At 51.0% G+C, this 19,732-nt stretch overlaps 4 protein-coding genes across 4 annotated transcripts; 1 reads left to right on the forward strand and 3 right to left on the reverse strand.

Moving 5' to 3' along the window:
• Window positions 1-302: 302 nt before the first annotated feature.
• Window positions 303-2,604, reverse strand: crzA (putative C2H2 transcription factor Crz1; the record flags this gene model as incomplete). Its single annotated transcript, XM_040806962.1, has 2 exons — window positions 303-1,309; window positions 1,362-2,604. The coding sequence occupies 2 exons, from the start codon at window positions 2,602-2,604 to the stop codon at window positions 303-305; spliced, it is 2,250 nt and encodes a 749-aa protein (XP_040668674.1).
• A 1,717-nt stretch (window positions 2,605-4,321) lies between these two features.
• Window positions 4,322-5,467, reverse strand: ASPVEDRAFT_133211 (uncharacterized protein; the record flags this gene model as incomplete). Its single annotated transcript, XM_040807007.1, has 2 exons — window positions 4,322-5,050; window positions 5,138-5,467. 2 exons carry the CDS (start codon window positions 5,465-5,467, stop codon window positions 4,322-4,324), a joined length of 1,059 nt encoding a protein of 352 aa, XP_040668675.1.
• A 792-nt stretch (window positions 5,468-6,259) lies between these two features.
• On the reverse strand, window positions 6,260-10,622 carry ASPVEDRAFT_703916 (putative serine/threonine protein kinase). The gene is made up of 2 exons (XM_040816073.1): window positions 9,466-10,622; window positions 6,260-9,407 (listed from the first exon to the last, which is right to left on the reverse strand). The coding sequence occupies exons 1-2, from the start codon at window positions 10,164-10,166 to the stop codon at window positions 6,458-6,460; spliced, it is 3,651 nt and encodes a 1,216-aa protein (XP_040668676.1). The 5' UTR covers window positions 10,167-10,622; the 3' UTR covers window positions 6,260-6,457.
• A 6,166-nt stretch (window positions 10,623-16,788) lies between these two features.
• Window positions 16,789-19,587, forward strand: ASPVEDRAFT_131381 (uncharacterized protein; the record flags this gene model as incomplete). Its single annotated transcript, XM_040806810.1, has 1 exon — window positions 16,789-19,587. The coding sequence occupies one exon, from the start codon at window positions 16,789-16,791 to the stop codon at window positions 19,585-19,587; it is 2,799 nt and encodes a 932-aa protein (XP_040668677.1).
• Window positions 19,588-19,732: the final 145 nt, after the last annotated feature.

A 19,732-nucleotide genomic window follows, 5' to 3' on the forward strand; every position in this document is an offset into this window, starting at 1 on the left:
GTAAATAGAAAAGATGAGTCCTTCTCCCAGGGGTATGAAATTCATCGTAGACACGTAAAAGTGGAAGTAAGCGGCCTGGCCAAACCGGCCGAGAATAGGGCTAAATCGGGGAAAGGAATGAAGAAACAAGAAATGTGAGTGATAAGCCAAGCCAAACTAACAGGACTTAAGAATGTGGTATATTTCCAATCCTGTATCCGTAACGCCGAACCTCTATGCCGGAATTCAGCCATGAATGGAATGGGAGAAGACAGAGGAGTTTTTTCTCATCAGCAAATCGACAAGATAAACGGCAAACTCATTCATGGGTACGATGGGTAACCACTTTCGCCTGTATTGACGCTTAGACCTTGCGACTGCGCATCCACTCCGTACATATTTCCCTGATCGCTGGCGTATCCCCCACTCATGCCGGAAACACTAATCCCGGATTCATCGTCGTCAAACCCAAATTCTCCGCCAGAGCTGGCGTCAAAACTGGTGCGTCCACCAAAATCGCTCGCGTCGTCATTACCAGCCGGGATTTGATCCCACTGCAATGTTTGAAGAGCTGGGTATTGCGCGAGTAGAGCTGCTGGCAGAATGAAGTTGCCACCCTGTTGGCCATCAATCCCTTGAGCAGGTACCATGAGTGGCTGTGCCATGGGCTGCAGATGTTGCTGTTGCTGGTTCATGAGTTGGCGATTGCGCTCTTGAGATTCCTCATCCAAGAGTGGTTTAATGCAGATTCGACCGGCTTCTGATCGGAAATGGCGTCCTAGAGCATCTGCACGAGCAAACCTGCGGCCACAACCCCACTGCCCGCCTCGAGAGAGGTCACCGCGGCAAACAAACTTCTTCTCACCAGAGTGCAAACCCTCATGGCGTTTACGGTCATGCTGACGAGCAAATGCCTTTCCACAGACAGTACAAACGAATGGTCGTTCGTCTGTATGTGTCCGTAAATGAGAGCGTAAATTGTATGCCCGGGTGAAGCGCTTGGGGCAAAGATGGCACTGGAAAGTTGCAGGATGCTTTTGAACTCTCTTAGAGTCGGGTTGGTTTGTAGGTCGACCTGGGTCAGCAAGGCCGAGAATATAGTTTCGGCTGTTATCAATCGACGATGTTGATACACGTCGGTGGCGGGCAGGAGAAGACTCCCTAGAGCTAGGGTTGCTGTAAGGGTGACGATTGACATCAAGGGGAGACAGTGACCGGTTTGATGAATGAGACACTGGGCCTAGGTTGCCAGATGGTGAGGAAGGCGAGCGAGGACGACTCTTGGGAATTGTACTGAAAGGATCAGACTTGCTACGAGACCGAGGAGCACCTAGACGAATAAATTAGAGTCGTTTCCGTACATGGAACACCAGGAAACTTACGTGAAGGAGGCGGACTCAAAGTATCCATATCATTTTGAGGCTTGTCATAGGGAAAGATCGGAGTTTGGCCAGGAGGTGGGGGTTCCACATTAATAGACGGCGGTGCCATCTGTGACGCTTGTCCGATATCTGGGTATAGGCCCGCCTGCTGCATCATGCTCTCTTGGGTATTTGGATAACCCTCAGTTGGAGGGGTCGGATACGGGGAGCTCGCGGAGGGGCCCGAGATGAATGGTCCGCTTGGAATCATTTCGGTTGATAATTGAGGCTGTTGGGGCATCAACTGAGGGGAAATGTAAGGGCTGTGCTGGGGACTAAATGCAGGTTGCTGGTGCTGAGTGTGATTGTCCGCCAGAGTGAATGTCTCGATTCCTAGGGCAGCATTGTCATAGATGCTAGGGTCGTTTTGAGGCGCTAACAGTGGGGATGGGTTATTGTCCGCGGGATCAAAGGAGTCATGTTGAGCAAGATATGGGGAATGCGCTGCAGACGACACTTCGGACACCTCTGATGGGGCACGGCGATGACCGTGGAACGAGGAATTGGCCATGAGAGTCTGCCAATCTGGGTGCGAAACGTTTCCCATGTATGCGGCGCTAGCGGGGTCGAGAGAGGTGTGCCGCGAGTGCTGTGGAGTATGGAACGTGCCTGGCGAGGATGCGGGAGGCGACATGGCGCTCGGGGAGGGATTTGATGGTTGCTGTTCTAGCGGAGATGTCTGCGACGAATTTGAGGGGTGAGGGGATGGGATCTGGCTGACCAGGTCGACCGGGTTGACAGCCTGGTTGGTTGGCTGGTGCTGAGGGTCAAGCAAGAGCGAGGAGGGGTACTCGGAGCCACCCGTGGTGTTTGGGCTCGGGTTCTGATAAAGCGAGAAGTCAAAGTCGCCGGTATTCGAGTTCAGGAGATTCGAGAAGTTCTCCTCGGTTGGCTGATGCGAGAGCCCTTGGTCAAACGACTGTGGGATGTGTAGGCTAGGGCGTGTGAAGCTCTGATCGGTCGCCGTAGCGGGAGTCAGATAGCTCGAAGAGGGGTAGGCATAGGCCTCGGAGCCTGGAGCGGGATTGTTGTCAAAGGAAGAGGGAGGATAGGAAGGGTTGGTGGTGATCGACGGGTCAATCGTCAAGTCGTTAATATTATTGTATTGTTGGTGTTGGTGAGGATGGGCCGACGGGCTGACACTGCGGTTTTTATGGGCAACAGGAGCTTGCCCCAGGTCCTGGAGCGTGTCCGGCGGATCCATGGCAGATGCTTTTGGTTTCGAGATCCCAGAATAGATACCACGCGAAGGGAGGCTGAGCGAGATGAAGGAAGAATAAGAATGATGGCAGGGCGATCCAAGTTAAAGAGAAACGATCGAAGCGTGGGAAGCAAGGTGGGGAGGCGCACGAAGTGGGTTACGGGTCGGTCGGGCTGCGAGGCGCAGAGACGGCGAGCAAGCAAGGATAAGAAGGATGGAGGACAAAAAAAAAAAATTAAAAAAAGGGAAGAAATAATAATAATCAAGCAGGCCCGAGGGAGGGGATATTGAGTCTGGAGCTATCATTCGGTGGAGATGAATTCAGGGACAAGCAATGGGGACGGAGGGCAGTCTGCGATTCAGCCTCGCGGCGCCGCGTATCAACTATCAAACTATAGCGGCCTCGATGCTGGCAACTTGGCGAGCCTCGAGCGTGCTTGCAGATCCCCTGGCGGACGACGGGAAGTTCGACGCACTGACAGGCAGCAGGGATTCAAGTCCTCGCCGCTGTTGATGATGCGATGAAGCGCAACAGAGTGCGCGATCGTGTGAAATACGAGAAGCGAATCAAGCGATCGATGACAGAAGCCTGGGGAGGTTTGGCCGAATCGGGGAAAGTCCTGCCTTGTTGCCTGATCCAGACGTGGGGATACAGTAGATAATCGTTCAGTGTTGCCTACCCTTGGAGTCGGGATTCACCTGTTGCTTAAAATATCAAATGCTCTTCTAAATATAAATCTAACTTTCAACAAATAATCTTCACTGACAGGGGCAGATTGCAGGATTAAAAAGGAGCCGTCTGTCCATCACTGATGTAGTCAAGCATTCCCATTCCCGCAAGGCAGACTTCTTCTGGGCCTGACGCTCCACCGCACCACGTCGGGATGGGGAGACCAAAGACACCAAAGGCACCGGCAGCCTCCCGGTTACTGGAAGGGTACTAATAATATCTTCGTCATAGTCCATGCTTATGCAGGAGGATAAAGGCTGCTGATGTTACACCGACTTATGTCATTAACCGTGTTCGACGCTAAATCCGATGGCGGCTCTACAATCTATACACAGTGCTCAGCAGCCAGCATAATCACTGCCCAAAGTCGGAGCACGCGAGGGCTACACCGTATACTGGACCAAAAAACCAAAAAAGCGCAAACAGTAGTTCTCTGGAGCCTCAGCAGACGTCACGGCAGTCATTACCGTTGCACCTTTCGGCCCCCACGCGATTGATCCAGGGTAAAGAACCAGAATTAGCTTGACAACTATCAATCACATTGTAGGATTCACACCGGCCGATCTCGCTCCGTCTATCTTGCCTGTATGCCCAAAGTAGGTGCCGGGTTGTTCCTTCGGTGCACGCCTTCCTGTTCCATCATAGTTGTGGAGGGGCTGCTTGGTAGCCGCCCATTGGAAACCCTGAGCTGGCTCTGCACAGCCCCAAAGCTGAAACTTCCTGCGATGCCTGAACTGCCGACAAATCATGAAACAGCTTTTTGTTGGTTTTCTCTTCCCTTGGATTTCAGCTACAGGTTTCATTACACAAGAATATGCATCTTGGGGTTTAACTGGTCTGTTGGGTAAAGGTTGTGTTACGGAGCCCGAAGAATGAGGCTTGCCGCACACGGAGAATTCCCCGGAAGTATATACTCCGCACATATTAAGAGGGAGTCAAGAAACCCTCCAGCAAGCAAAGATTTACACCACTGCCTCGATACTAGTATTCTTAGAGATCGCCAAAAACAGAGACACTGTCCCTCACCGTCTGCGTCTCCCAATCCACCATCACAACATCGTCGCAGCTTGACCCCAGTCCCGCATTGTCCACCCAGCCAGGCTCCCAGTAGTACAAACCCAGTCCGCCCGTTACCCCATTAAGCACCTCCGCCACATCAGTCAAGAACGTCTTTTGCCCTTCGGCGGAGAACGGAATGCTCGAGATATCGCTTGGGAACTCATACTCCGGGTTCGGGCACGCTACGGGCCAATTCGTCTCCACAACGACCACGTCCTTCCCATAGGTCGACTGGAGGTTCGACAAACTACTTTCCAGTGAGGACAGTGTTGCGTCTGCATTGTAGAACGGATAATAAGACACTCCAATGAGGTCAAAGTCCGAGGACTCTAGCGAGCCGGCCGCCAGCACAGTATCGTAGAAGTACTTCTGCGCGTCCCAGTCCCAGCCGTTGTCAAGGTGGATCATGATCTTGGGCGTTGAGGCTAGGTTGGAGTCCTTGACGCCCCATGCCCCGGAGTGGAGGATGTTGGCGATGTTGCCAAAGTTGTCTGTTGTGCCGAGAGGCCAGAGGAGACCATTGCGGATCTCGTTTCCAACGGAGACGATCTCGACGGCGATTTCGTTTGAGGCGAAGGTGTTGCATACTTCGAGGGTGTAGTTGTATACTTGCCAGGCTAGAGTGTCGATATCGGTCGTCGACCAGGAAGATGGGGTAGTCTGGTTAGTTATATCATGTCCAGTTAGTCAACATTCCCTTTCCCCGGATAAAAAGAAAGCAACAAGATTATATCTATCTATGTATACCTGGTCATTCGGATCCGCCCATGTGTCACTTAGATGTAAATCCAAGTACAAGCTCATGCCCGCCGCCTGCACTCTCTTCGCAAGCTTCAGGTTATAGTCCACATCGTACGACCCATCAGTAGGGTTCACCCATATCCTCTGTCGGATCGAGTTCACGCCATTATCCGCCAAGATCGCTTCTAGTGCTTGGGTCTCGCCATTCAAGTTCTTATAGGCGACGCCGTCATTTTCCTCGATCAGAAGCGACGAAATGTCTGCCCCGCGATAGGTGAGGGCGGCGCTGGCGACGCTGGATAAAGTGAATAATGCCGAGAGGGAAGAGAGAAACATCCTGGTAGTTTAGGGGGCACGTATTGTTTGAGGCTGCCTACCTCAACTGTCATGCGCTGTCAAACGGTCAGTTTTCTCGGGAGCTGGAACCCGGGAGGATTTAAACGCATTTTTGGCCGTTGATGGACCCATGCTCCTTTTTCTCCGGGATACGTTAGTTCAATATCGCGATGCGTTTCAGGAGAGTCCGGCGGAGACGAAGCTTGATGAAATTCATTTCGAGGTGCAAGATTCATTGGTGGAGGAAAACCTGAGACACCGGGGCAGATCGGTGACGAAGCCGACGGAGGGTGAAGTTTTAGTATACTCCGCTTTTAAAGAACGCAAGACTGATTGATAATTTGATATTGATATGGATGTTTCATTCCATTGTTCCCAATATATAATCCGGCTTATTTCACAACATCTCGTTCATCATCTCATCCATTCAAACCCCAATCCACCTAATCATAACGAAGCCAAGCCAAACATGCTATATCTCAGACCTCCTCCCAGTGGACAATTACATACAGAAAATTCACACAGTGTCCTGAGCACCCCCTATGCATCGAATAAAACCGATGTATCAGGCAGGAAGCGAACCAAATGGGAATAGACATCGAAAACAAACAAACGCCCTGTATTTTAAAGCCCGCCCGAACAGAAACAAAATGAAGCCTGCCACAAATGCGAATATATGTACAAGCAATGTAGTCTTCTGCAGGTTCATGTATGCGAGCGAAGAAAGCAAAGATGTATGCCAGAAGGTGCTCCCAATTAAATGATATACATGTGAGTCTCAGAGGTCGGTGATAACGTGTGCAGTGTGCTCTGAATTAAGATGTGAGGGTGGATTGGAGTAGGTTATGATGGCATCAATGGGGATAGGCCGCAGCCGTGATTAAGGAAGTGAGTTTGCAGGCTTTGAGGCCCGCAAATGCCTGAGGGTGAGGGGGTGCGGTAATGTCCGTATACCACACGTCTAGGGCACGATTAACCTGCATCATGCCCTTACTTCGACGCCTTGCCCATAGGAATTGCTGGTTTTTGCGATACGGGCTTCTTTTTGCCAAAAACAAGGCCTTCGTCTTCGGAATCGTCGCTACTCTCTTCTTCGTCATCGCAATAGTAACGAGATTCATCATCTTCTGCTGGACGGGATGTGCTGGAGCGCCTTGCCTTGACTGTCTCGCCAGTACGAAGGATGGAAGGAACCTGCGTCACTGTTTCATTTTCATTCTCCTTGACCGGCCCCCCCTCTGACAATGATGAGGCTCCAGACATAACAGACGGAATGCTTGGATGGGACGTGCTCTGCGACATGCCGCTAGTGTCCTCATCCACCGATGACGAAGATATTGTAGCTGCAGAAGCAGGAGACGTCGTCAACGTTCCTTTGACAAGTTCCACTGCGTTGTTCTCTGGCGTACCGTCCCAGAGCTTGCGGGCGCCCCCGGTTCCCTGAATAGCCTCCTTGCACGCGCGAGGCTCGCTTTCCGGATAAGACCCGTGTCCACTTTTATTGAGCGACGAAGAATCCCTCGACAAAGTGAGTGGTTCAATAGAGGATTTCCCTAAGAGCGGATGTGATATTTTGCGTCGGTGGCTCGGTGAAGATGCCGGGCTCCTGTGTAGAGTGGAGGGTTCCTCGTCCGCTTGCCATGTCGACGGCTGTATTTGCCCAACCGCAGAAGTGACGCTTAAGGCAAGACTAGGTTCTGAATGATGGTCGTCCTCCAAAGCAAAGTGTTCAACGGGAGCAAACCTTTCAGTCCGCCAGTCTGGCTGGAGGCCTCTAGCCAACCGACGGCCTGCGTCGCCAAAGACGCCACTGATATTTGTCGTTCCTGATGACCCAGCCATTTCAGGAGTGACAGGGCGTCGGGCCGCATTATAGCCCTTGTTAATGTCAGACGCCTTGACAGTTTTCGAGGATTCCGCGGTCGACAAATTTGACGCTGCGCGCTCTAGGTGATCGGGCCGTGGAGTCCGATTGATAGAGGAAAAGTAGTCGGCAGCGGGATCGTGAGTAGAATGTGACAAGGGTCGCTCTTCTGGGCTAGCTATCGGGCTTACGGTCACACTTTGGGAGAGAGGATGCTCACCATCCCTCGTATGTCGGCCGGATCGCTGGGGAAATTCTTCGTCCCCCCGAAGACTGAGTCGGCGGCCTTCCCAGAGGTATTTTCCCAATGAGGTGCTGCTTGAGGTGGAAGTTGAATCAACTGAAGGGGTCGAGCTAGACGTGCGTTTGCGGCCATCCCTGTCTTTTGACCTTCCGGTCAAGTAATTTGACCATTTCGCGACATTGGATCGCACCCTCTGAATGAAGGGTACTTTGCTTACGGCTGTGGTCACTTCTTCGTTGGACACCTCAATCTTCTTGCCCTTGCTCAGATAGGCCGGATCGGTTTCATCTATCCAGTCCCTGGGGTTCGGGAGGCCGTGTAGTACCCAAGGGTGATGTTTTATTTCCTTCAACGTGATGCGTTTTACCGGATCCTTGGTGAGTAGTCGTTTCAACAAATCCCATAATTCCTCATCAATTTCCTCATACGCGAGCTCATTTTCTTCCCGCATACAATCGGGCGTATGCCGAGGCCATTGGGTATCGGTAGCAACTTCAACGGGCTTTAAACGTCTTCGTGGGATGAAAACATCCTGTTTGACAATCGTCTGAAACATGCTATACTCATCATCCGAGACAAACGGCAGTCGACCAAAGATCATCCCGTAAAGAGTCACTCCAAGAGACCAGACATCGATCGCACCGGTAATACGGGGAGGGCCGCCAATGCTGTCTATGAAATCTTCACTAGTGTAGCAAAGTTCAGGGGCGTAAAAGGCTGGTGTGCCAACAGTCTTGGATAGCTCTCGGGCATCGTCCACTTCCGAGGCATTTGTCTCTTCGAGTTGTTCTTCCTCTTCGTCCCGAATAGGTCGTCCCAGATATGAGACCCCAAAATCAGATATCTTCACACGGTAATCTCTGGTGACCAAAAGGTTTGCAGGTTTGATATCACGATGTATGATACCTTGGAAATGGAGGTATTCAAGACCGAGAAGTGAGTCTCGAAAAGCGTTGCGCGCTTCACCGAAAGTTAAACATGGCACAAAAGACATGTCATCGTCTTCAGGGGACCAATCAGTTTCTGAGGGGGCATAGCCGAAGCTACTTGATGTTGTGCTGAACCGTCGCTTCTCGGAAGGACCGTCGGCATAGGCCCCAGAATAAGCCCCATACATAGTGCCTTCCACTGCGGCCAACGCAGCTTCTTGAGATGAACCAAGGGAATGACTTGGAGAGGAGTTTGCCTCCCCATAATTTGACATGGTACGGCTAGCTGTGCGAGCCATTGCGAGCTCGGGGCCGACTTCATCATCATCCGACTCTGCTCCGTGTTCCAAACTCCAGGCAGGAATCGGTCCCTGCTGTGCATGCTCTGCTTGTGCTTGACGCCGCTCCATTGCCCTCTCGCGCTGTTGCCGATAACGCTGCGCTGTCATGATATACTGCTTGCTTTCTTCCAAAAATGCTGGCGTATCAGGAAGGCCGGCCTTTTCACGTTCAAGCCGAAGCTTGTCAACATAAACAATTTCTCGGAGCCCTCTTTGTCGCCAGATAATCTCGCCGTTCTCGACATACTCGAGCACTATATAAACCTTTTGGCGGTTCGGGTCGTCAATCACTTCTAACAGACTAACCACGTTCGGATGGCGAGCCTTTTTCAAAATTGCGACCTCTTTTTTAACCTTGTCCTCGGCATTCCCTAGCCTCCCAAGTCGACGTCGTTTGGAGTATCGCTGAACGATCTTGATTGCAACCTTCTGGCGATTTGCCACATGGCGACCCAGTTTCACCTTACCATGCTCACCGCGACCAAGCTCTTCAAGAATTTCATATTGGTTGATAACTTTATTTCCAGTCACAAGATCCCTGTCCACTTCGACGGTGTGCGTTCTGCAACGGAGAAAGGTTAGCGTCTCTGAGAAAGTACGATACGAACAGAATAACTTACTCCTTTGGAGGCTGAAGATGAGTTGGGTGGAGAAAGGAACCACTGCTGAGTTCTTCATCAGACCCGTGCGAAGGTGATACCCCCGGAGTCCGAACTGAGAACAGGCCGGGACTGGATATAGGTGTATTACCTGCGGTGCGGGCACCGCGAGTATGGCCGGGCTTTGGGGTAGCCTCGGTAGGATAAGAGCTCCGCGAACGTAGAAATGGAGGTTGATAGGTGGGGTGTATCTGAGACTGAAGGACAGCGTATGACTGATCCGGATAGACAGGGTATTCGGCGACTTGACCATCCGACGAGCGGTTGTAGGACGTTCTTCGCGATAACGAGATACGTGAAAAGACACTGCGGGCATCGACCACGGTATCCTCGTTTAGTGCTTGGAGTGAGCTAGACGAAGTTCTGGTGGAAGGAGTGCGAGAGGTCCCAGAGGAATGGTATAGATGAGGGAAAGTGTGTCGAAGGGGTGGTTGGCCGTCCAATACATCACTCGATTGAGGGAGCTTTGCATTAGATGGCTTGGTGACAGCCTGCCCAGGGTCCGTCTCGATTGACGCAGGTCGAGAACTGCCGGATGCGACCTTTGACTTGTCCATCCCCCGCCTATGCTTGTTTTCCGATGTCTGGCCATATTGAGGCGTCACCGCACTCGAGGGTTCCTCAACGCCAAACTCTGAATGGGGCCGTTCGGCCATCTTCATATTCGTTTTATGCTATTAAACCACGGCCTTGACCAAACGTGCGCATCCTTTTCCCCAAATTTATACCCTGCGCTCTTTGTGTAATTATTCCGTTGAAGGTTCCCCGTATTTATGCTCCTCTTTTTTATGTTCGATATCCTTTTATCTGGGCCAACGAGCCAAATACTCAGGGTGAATCGACACAAAGCTTCGATTGTATAGTCGAATAGATCGGCATTACTCTAGAAATTCGGCTCGAAGGGAACGATAGGAGTCATGGGACGTCCTGGCGGAAAAGCGAAGACAACGAAACCGTGTACCAGACAACGGATAAGAAATTACTGATCGAAATATCTAACCCACTACAGCACCGGGATGCAGTCGGTCGCGGTTCCGTGCAGGAGCAAGGATCGAAGAAATCGTGAAGGGGAGCGGTCGGCGAGGTCGGAGCGAGGCCGGAGAAAACGGTCGTCGGGGCGGAGAAAAAGTCCAGGGAGCGTCTAAGTATAAAAACAGGGGCGCAACAAGCGACAGCACCTATATAAAAAGAATATAAAAGAGGGCAGCCAAGTCGGACTGTCCGAGAAGATATTAAATAGATGAAAATAGACAAGAGGTGAAAGTGCGAAGATAGCAGAAGCTGAAAGGAGGGGTAATTTTGGCGAAAAGGAATAAATGAGGAAGGAAAGGTCGTGAAAGGAGGAGAGAAGGAGAGAAGGACAGAGATGTTGAGAAGGATGGAGGCGAAGAGGGAGAGGAAGCAGTAATGAGGAGAGGGAGAAGAGGAGAAGCCCAGGTCGTCGAGATGAGAGAGGGCTGGCGAAGTGTTTCTGTCAGGCGGATAAAGTGCAAGCGATGAGCGGAGGAGGCGAGGCCAGGCGAAGGAGAATGTCCCGGCTGGCCTCGCAGTGGCACTGTCAACCAGGTATTTATTTTACCAAGCACTCCTCGACCTCCCTGTCAGGTTTGAAAAGTCGAAACCCAAGATACGATAGTGATCTTGTCGTCTGTGTCTGCGAAGACTCCTGGTCTCTTCCAGTTGATTCTTTGCTGCCAGGATGGGGATCGACGAGCTGTCCTGATACTATTATTATTTTGGTTTGATATTATCATTACACAAGGTTTACAGGTATCACTCGATAAGTTACCACTAACAGGGTTAGGCTTTCGGCCGGCTGGGCCCAAACTCTTCCAAGACTGAGGAAGGACTCTCAGAGCTCTCCTCCACTTGTTCAGATCCATGGCTCCCATCAGTGGATGAGAGGTATATCAATGACGGCAGTACTTTTCTTCGGTATATTTCTTCTGTTGAATCGTGGGGATCTGCACACCGGGGGCACAGAACAATCAACGGTCAAAGTTCAACAGTCAATGTTACTCCTGCGAGGTAGAGTTGGTCCTGTCCATGGTCGTGATCGGCTTGTAGTGCTGTAGGGGAACTTCCCCGTCAACAATTTCAACATCATCCCCGTTAATTATGGATATGGAGCCCATCGACCCGTTTTTCGAAATTTTGCCGTTATCATGGAAAACCCGTGAAGGTGCCGCTCGGGCTGCGTCGAGCCGAATCCAATCCCTCACCACTGGCCGATATGACAACGCGCATTCTTAACGCAGCCCTTAACATTTTCTTTCCTTCGTCTCATTTAACCGTCGATCAGATATGCATTGACAAGATTGACAGGAAACCTGCAGGTATCATTTTTTAATTTCCAACAGAACTCTCAAGGACAGTTTGTCTCAGAGGGGAGTGTCAGTGATGTTCCGCGGGTCCATCGTCAGCGCAGTCCGTTCTCGACCACTTGGTGGATACCGTCTCCCTCAATTTCATCATTACTTCCTTCCCAGGTCGATCATGGTGGTAAGAAGTGGTAATTTTCGCGACAAGGGCCAACGGCCAATGTAATCCTTTTCCGTCTCTCGTCGACATTGTTTGCAGTGGCCTTGCCTGCGGCCCCCAATAAAATTACGAGAACTCCTCTTGGCCTTGCTAGCGAGCTTCAGTTCTCTGCGGAAGGTCCGTGTTCTCCAGGTTCTAACAGGCTAACGTCCACACGAGCAATCAAGACGATGGACAACCAGCAAGATCAAGTGGCAAACGAGGGTGGAAGTAGAACCTTAATCGATTCAACTTGATGACCGAGACTCACACTTTCAACTTCGCTTATTCTTCTCGCTTCCTCGATTGAGGTACTACTCGCTCTTCTGAACCGTAAACCTTGTCTACTCGTGCCTCAAACTCTCAAGTCACTACTTACACCCATCAAGGGGTGGCCGGTGTCAACTTCGTTGGCGCGGCGGTGGAATGTCTATGGCTCTTCTAATACCTCTTCCCTTTTGTATCGGGGTCCCTGTAGCAACATTCTATGAGTCCCGCTTCATTCGGTTGCCCCAAGCCGGGTTGGATACGGGAATTTGGACAATCCAACTCAAACCTTCCTTTTATTTGCTTCTGCATGGCAGCCTGATCATCCACGAGGAGTGGCTGGTTTAAACGCAATGGGGAAAAGCCCACAATCCTATCCTCGGTTTGCTCCCTGTCAGTTCTGCCTCGCCCAAACCAGAGTATTCTCGAGCATTCCAATGGCGATGATTGCCATTGGCATTCCCACCTAATGCAAGCCTTCCGAATGGATCTGGACACGGCACACACGGACCAAGACGATACTTTGACAGTTGATTTGAGTTTGACGCACGCCTCCCGGGAGTTTGGACTCCAAGACCATGCGCCTTTTTCTTCCTCTCTTATCTGTTCATCGACAAAAATGGCCACTCACGCTTGACGTCACCAAGGCCCAAATACTCTCCAATCAGAATTACCGAGTTGGCGGTTGACGTTCGCGGTAAAGAACTTGACACGAGAATAATAACGGCTAGGCATGTTTCAACCTCTTTTCAGACTCATAGTATCCAGGGATTACGCATTACTCAAGCCGGTCCTGCACTCCTGCTTGAAATGGGTCCCGTATCCCTTGTTATTTCTCAGCAATTTACATCGAAAGACGATGCGCAGTTGAATGCGTCTCCGTTTTGATGATCAGCGCGCCCTACATTATCACTGGTGGCTGAAGGTTATCGTGAAGCAAGGGGGAGACCGTTGGTGCAAATGCCAAGGATATTAATCCATTGACAAGTGACACCCGACTGACAGCCCTCCGCTCCGATGGAGTTGTTGGCATCTCTGCATCCATTTTCTTACAATACATAATATCCAAGACACTATATCGTGCTCTCAGTACACGTTTGAATTGTTAGTTATTTCGAATACGCAAATAAACAAAGTAAGTATAGTGAAGCTTGTTCTATACCATGGTACCTTCCGCATGCAGTAAAAACGCGGCGAACGTTTAGGCTTACTAAGTTGTTCATGTGTAACTTAACCAAGTTAACTCTTGGTTCCTCGAGCCGCTCAAGCCTCAGGACACCAATGTTCAACAATACCTGCCAGTTCGAGAATGGGCGGCTCGAGCCTCGAGCTAACTCGGTACTCCGTATTGTGGATGAGATAATTTCGCGGGGAAGTGGGTAATCAGATGCATCACCAGTATTCACCACAACCTTGAGATTCTCCAAACTCTCCAGGGATTAAGTTAACTATTTTCAGCGAAAAGGATAACGTGGGAAACCATGGATAACTACCACATCCTATTGAACGGTGTGGATAGCTGAGTGTGGCCGTGTCTGTCCCCGCGTGAATGTTCTTTCTCCCACTTTGCGCACAGTTGATATGTAGTCCTGAAGGACCCCAGAATCGATTTCACTGTCCATAATCTGACGGAAGTTGGTTGGTTTCACATTCGTGTCGAGCTGACAGAGGATTCCCGCCAATATTCCGTGCTGCCATACCAAATCCGGCGCTGTGCATAGGCTCTAACTCCATACGGAGCGAGATCAGCTTATGACACCTTAAATAATTGGTCTCATATCTCCCGGCCAAGCTTTTTCGTTGCATCCTCATGGAAATCGCGGAAAGATTGGGGAAACTGCCAGTCCGGGGAAATTTGTATTCAGGATGATGAGATAACCCCCCTTTCTTTCTGTGGTACGGCCATTATTGATTACTGGACCAGTAATAAAACGCTAGGTTGAACATGGAAATACCTACAGATGCTTACCATATGACGGGCATGCTACAGAGCGGGAGACGGAAGTTGGCTTGTTGGCCATCGGAGACAAGAGGCCCGAAGGATTTGGTTGATTATCATTGGGCTCCCAGGAAAGACATCGGTGCCGTGGACGCCGGACAATGTTGCGAGCAGCAAGCGCTACCCAGTGACTGATAGACTACTGACCTGCGGAGCATGATGCAGTCCCATGCTCCAACCAGTTGTGTTCTAACTTACCAACTCTGGATTTATCTGGCACTCCCACCCCCTGCGTCGTTATCTGGTTGAGCAATGACACACACACCCCCGGGCTGGAATATATGTTCGCTTGTATCAACAGAGCCACCCACCAAGACGTTACGCATGCCCTCGAATTTGCAGGTGCCTTTCCAATGCCAGACATGATTCGTGGTTGGTTGACTCGTGTTCACCACCTCTCGCGCCGTGACAAGCGCACCCCTGTGAACAGCTGAGGAGGGCTGGGGCTTATAGGAGACCAAGGGGGAAGACGAAAGACCAGTGCGGGTATACTCTAGCTCGATTGGCCTTGGCGGATAGCCGGGTCTTTCCGAGGACGCTTTGGCCTTTCAAGCTCGTATTGTTATTGGACTTGGCAAGGAACTCCTTCGGTCCAGCCTGCGAACGAAGTGGATTTTACCAGCACTGATGGTGGCGCCGTGATTTGCTTTTTCTCTTCCACCTTATTTCCCCAGATCAAGAAAAGCTCGTATCATCGTATCATCGTATCTGAGTTGGAGTCGTGGGGCAAGCCAAATATCAAATTGGAGGTCTCCCTGGCTAATGTGATGATCTAGGAGTTTGTTTGGGTTTGGATTAAGATTTATATCCAACAAGTTGGATATGTTCATGGGTTGCTGCGGTCGAAGCTCGAAGCGGAGCGCTGGCCGGGGCTATGGCTAACCCAGGGCAAGGGCTGCCGGCTGATTACCAGTTACGACCCTTTGGATTTCGAGCATCGAGCCATATAACACACTCCTAGTATAGACTCACACCAAGTACAGGTCATGATTGGAGTTATATCTCTGAACAAGCAGGGGTTCGATGTGCTGCTACTTGCTTAGCACTAGCTCCTTCCCGGAGTGCAAATGGCAGTGTCAGTGACATGGCGTAACTTCGATGGCAGTTTCGCTGGAGGTCCACAGTCGGCGAAGGGAATATTTTGAAAATTACCAAACCACGCGATTGACTGACTGTCTCTTTACTCCTGTGTTCAAGCCTCGCTATCCCCATACGCTGGGAGGAGGAAGGAGGGGTCCGTGAACTGTCCCGACATTTCAGACCAACCGCAAGTGGAAGGGCTGTGCCAGAACCAATTCCCGCTGAGCGCTTCAGGATTAGAGGGGGACGTGCCCAATAATCACTCTAAAAAGTGTTTTGATAGCGAGATGGCCGATCCCTTCCAATCTGTGCTAATCGCCTAACATTGGTATCATATTCATGGCTCGGAGAGGTGGGCGGGTGCAAGCAAACACCTGCAGATGATCAAGCAATGCGGCGCAGACTGCCTTGCTGTATAGATGTGAGGCGTCAAACCAACCGAGGAATTTGGAAAGGCCCAAAGCAGTCAATTGCATGTCTCATCGAGAGCCTGAAGCTCCAAAGAACATTGGATGTGATCTGTTCGCTGGAATGTGACGCGAAAAATCGCACCCAGGTGCAACCAGAACCAGAGTATCGCATACGCAGTAAAAATGGGATTGGGGACCGGAAAGTGCAAACTAGAATGAGTAGTGTCGGCGAGAGCCGAAGGCTGCAAGACTCGAAGAAACGTGGTTGATGTCAAGCGTGGGTGATGGAGAAGCAGCAAGGAATGTTTCACTTTCGCTCCACTCTCAGTGTCGATGGAATGTGCACTGTGCACCCGACAGTTGACTACTACACATCGCAAACTTACCCTTTCCTTCTGTCCTCTGTCTATCTCGCTTTTTGCTGTCGCAGAAAGAACCTGGGAAGTTTTGTTCATTCCACATGTATTAGTTAGTGCTGGTCTATTGGGTGTTTCTTCCTCCTAACCATGGATGACCTCGTCGTTGCCAGTGCAACCGCCGTGTTTTCCCTCCCACCATGGCCCCGGCCTGCCCCTCATCCACTTAGAGGAAATCCACTGCACATCATGGGGAATCTTTATCTGGGCGCCAGAGAGATTCGGTCATTTTAGGCTCCAGCTCTGCGTTTCAGGTGATCTAGATCAAACTGTGACCCGCTGTGATTGAGATGCATGCGTACGACTCTTTGTTTACTCGCCCAGCCTCGACTTCGTTCCGCCTTCACTACAACACTGCGCCGACCGCACTGTCTACTGCCACTCTTGCTGCTTGGTACGAAGCGAGAAAAAAGAAAGAAAGAACCCAGACGACCTGTCAATTTGAAGAGGCCGTTGATGTTGGCATCTTCCCTCCTTGGGTGTGCTTTCTCTGGATCCTGCGATCGGGCGATCGACAGCCTCTAATGTCTCACAGTTGGGTTAGCTACGACTGCACCTTAGCTCACGTTGCTTGAACCTCGTGAACCTCTCCATGGATGGTCGTTTTTATCGCAGATCCCGAATGCACAGGGCAGTCGGTGCCAACCTGGTGCTGATGCTCCTTTGCGTACTACTGTTTGTCAGTCATGCCTTTGCACAACTCCCATATACGCCCTCGAGTCTTCTCTACGCTTCACAGCAGAACGGCTCCTTCGCATATCTCCTACGAACGACGGAAGGCCGGACGGAGTTCATCTCGATAGATGTGTCTGAAAAAGTCGACACAGGAGACTCGCCGTATAAAGTACTGCTCGAAGAGACCCCATTCAATAACGATGACGAAGTATCCGCGTACGTTCCAGTCATTGATCAGAATGGTATAATAAAGGTCTATACGGGCAAGTGTCGAGAACCTGAGAGTGCGCCTTTGCTGTGGACTTTCAAACCCGATTCTGAGAGTTCAACGGGTAATGGAACCTGGGATAACTTCTCCGCGCATGCGTCTGACGGACAGGCAAGTTCTATCGCCACCGGTCCAAACTTTCTGTCAGCTGGGTTCGCATATTCTGTTTCAAACACGACTGAAAGCTCCCTCTTCGCCTTTGCCGGGATGTGTCCAGACCAAAGTGACAGCAGCGATTCTTGGACATCTGCTGCAAATTATTCCCAGACGCTGACGGTCTTGGATCCTTGTGATGAAGACCACTGTTACGGGATATCGACTACTGGAGATAGAGCACCCCCTATCCCGGAGGCGGGCTTCACGATTACTCCTCTTCACGCCACAACCGCGTACGTTGATGATGAGCTCCGCCAACAGCAGGATTTCCTCCTCATTGGGGGGCATACTCAACAGGCGTTCATCAATATGTCTGAATTGGCTATATTCTCTGCGCCGCAAAATAGCTGGAGCTTTGTCACCGTGGAATCCGAGATAGAGTCGTCGAGAACTGATCTCGCCGTCCGCGCTACTGCTATGGTTGAACCTCGATCCGGCCATAGCGCGGTTCTTTCGCCAGATGGAAGTAAGGTGATCGTATTTGGGGGCTGGGTGGGAAACACGAGTGTGGCTGCAGAACCTCAATTAGCCATTCTAGAAATTGGAGGAGGTTTTGTAGGAACTGGTGAATGGTCGTGGACTGTGCCATCTGCAGACGGGGGTCCTAAAGACCTTGGTGTTTACGGACATGGTGCTACGATGCTCCCGGGAGGAATTATGATGATCGCGGGCGGATACGAGATCTCACAATTGTCCAAAAGAACCGGCTCTGGACCCAAAGTCAACTCGCAGATCTACCTGTATGACACAGCCTCTGGAGCATGGACTTCTTCATATGAAAATCCACATTTCAGCCCCTCCCCCGAAACCTCCGATGGATCATCTTCCTCAAGCTCAAGCTCCTCCTCATCTAGAAAGACTGGACTAGGAGTTGGCATAGGTCTGGGTGTCCCAGTAGCTGCCGCACTTGGAGTGCTCTTTTTCTATTTCTGGCGACGACGCGGAGTGCGCCGAAGCCGCGATAATGAGATCCGCAAGCTTGCCCTGGGGGCGCAGAGAGCTCACTTTTGGGGAAGAGGGGACTCGGAGATGGCCAGTAGTATTCGAAATCCCTCAAGCAGGAACTCATTCAGCAGCGACTATCCTTGGAGCGGCAACAACCCGCGAAGCACTGGGAAGAGGCTTAATTGGAACGACAATGGCGATGCAGCTGCGGAGAGAACTGGACTGCTCGGTGATATTCACGTACCTAAGAAGCTCAATCGACCGATCCTAAACGCTGGTGTTTACCGGCCCCCATATAACGAGCATAGCCGAGGCGATACTGCTGGCATTATCCATCCTATCGACGAGCGTGAAGAGGATGAAGCTGATCAGGCGGAAAGGAGCCAGGCGCGCGATACGACCAATTCACTGTCAGGGCAAGCATTTGTCACAGCTCGAAACACCCAGGTTGACGATCTACGACCCCCTGGTGCTGAACCCACATCAGAAGTTGGTATGAGGAGGAGTAGAAGTTTATCGCCAGATAAAGATGAGCGGACTTCATCCGGCCTTTCTGATTCCATGGGGTCAGAAAATTCAGCGAAGCCTGCCGCAACCGTCAAAAATGGCTTACCAGCTTCGCATACCAATAAAGCCATTTTATTCGATCAACATGCTATTTCATCTCATCACAATCGAGACGCTGTTCGTAGCCAGGGCAGCTCAACATCAACAAACTCATCGTCCGAGAAGCGCTATTCATCTGATTCCTATTCAACCGCCCACTCAACGCTATCACAACGTCAAGCGGAGGGTGAATATCTGCTTTCAGACTCAGATAGTCATGAGCGATCCTCACTAGGAGGTTTGTTTAACAGCAAACCACCATCGCCGATCAAGCCAAAGGCGTCCGAGTGGATTGGGGGTATTCGGCGAGTGCTATCTGTATCACGGAGGCGAGCACCCACCAACGAAGGTTCCGGTGCTATCTCTCGAGCTTCCGGGATTGACGGAGGCGATCCTGTCATTGGAGTCCACACAGTTGATGCCAGATTCCCTCGGAGGTCTGTGAGCGCGTCGGCCGAGTTGTTCAGACGGAAGCAAGGTGCCAAAGACTGGGGCGTGGGTAACAGGCTCTCGCAAGACATGGACTTCCAGTCCCCTCGCTCTACCCGTGATGACTTTGGACTGGATGGGCATGTGGACCTTGGCGACGAGGAGTGGGATGTTGAAGGAGCCGCAGAGGGCCGACGGGTGCAAGTAACATTTACTGTACCAAAGGAGAAGTTACGGGTTGTGAATGCCTCAGCCGGTGATTTTGATGATTTGTCAGTGAACTCGGTCAGTCGAAGTAACAGCTCATCATAGTCCAGCTTCTGAAACTGTGCCTATGGGGGAGCCGAGAAATGGGAGAGCATACGATGGAGGCGTCTTGGACCTTGGTTTTTCTTCAACTTTGCTTTTGATTCGGATATCCCTGAGATTCTCAGATTGGAGTGGTATTTTCGGTTTT

Source organism: Aspergillus versicolor (assembly GCF_001890125.1).
Source record: "Aspergillus versicolor CBS 583.65 unplaced genomic scaffold ASPVEscaffold_5, whole genome shotgun sequence".
NCBI classification, from domain to species: Eukaryota; Fungi; Ascomycota; class Eurotiomycetes; order Eurotiales; family Aspergillaceae; genus Aspergillus; species Aspergillus versicolor.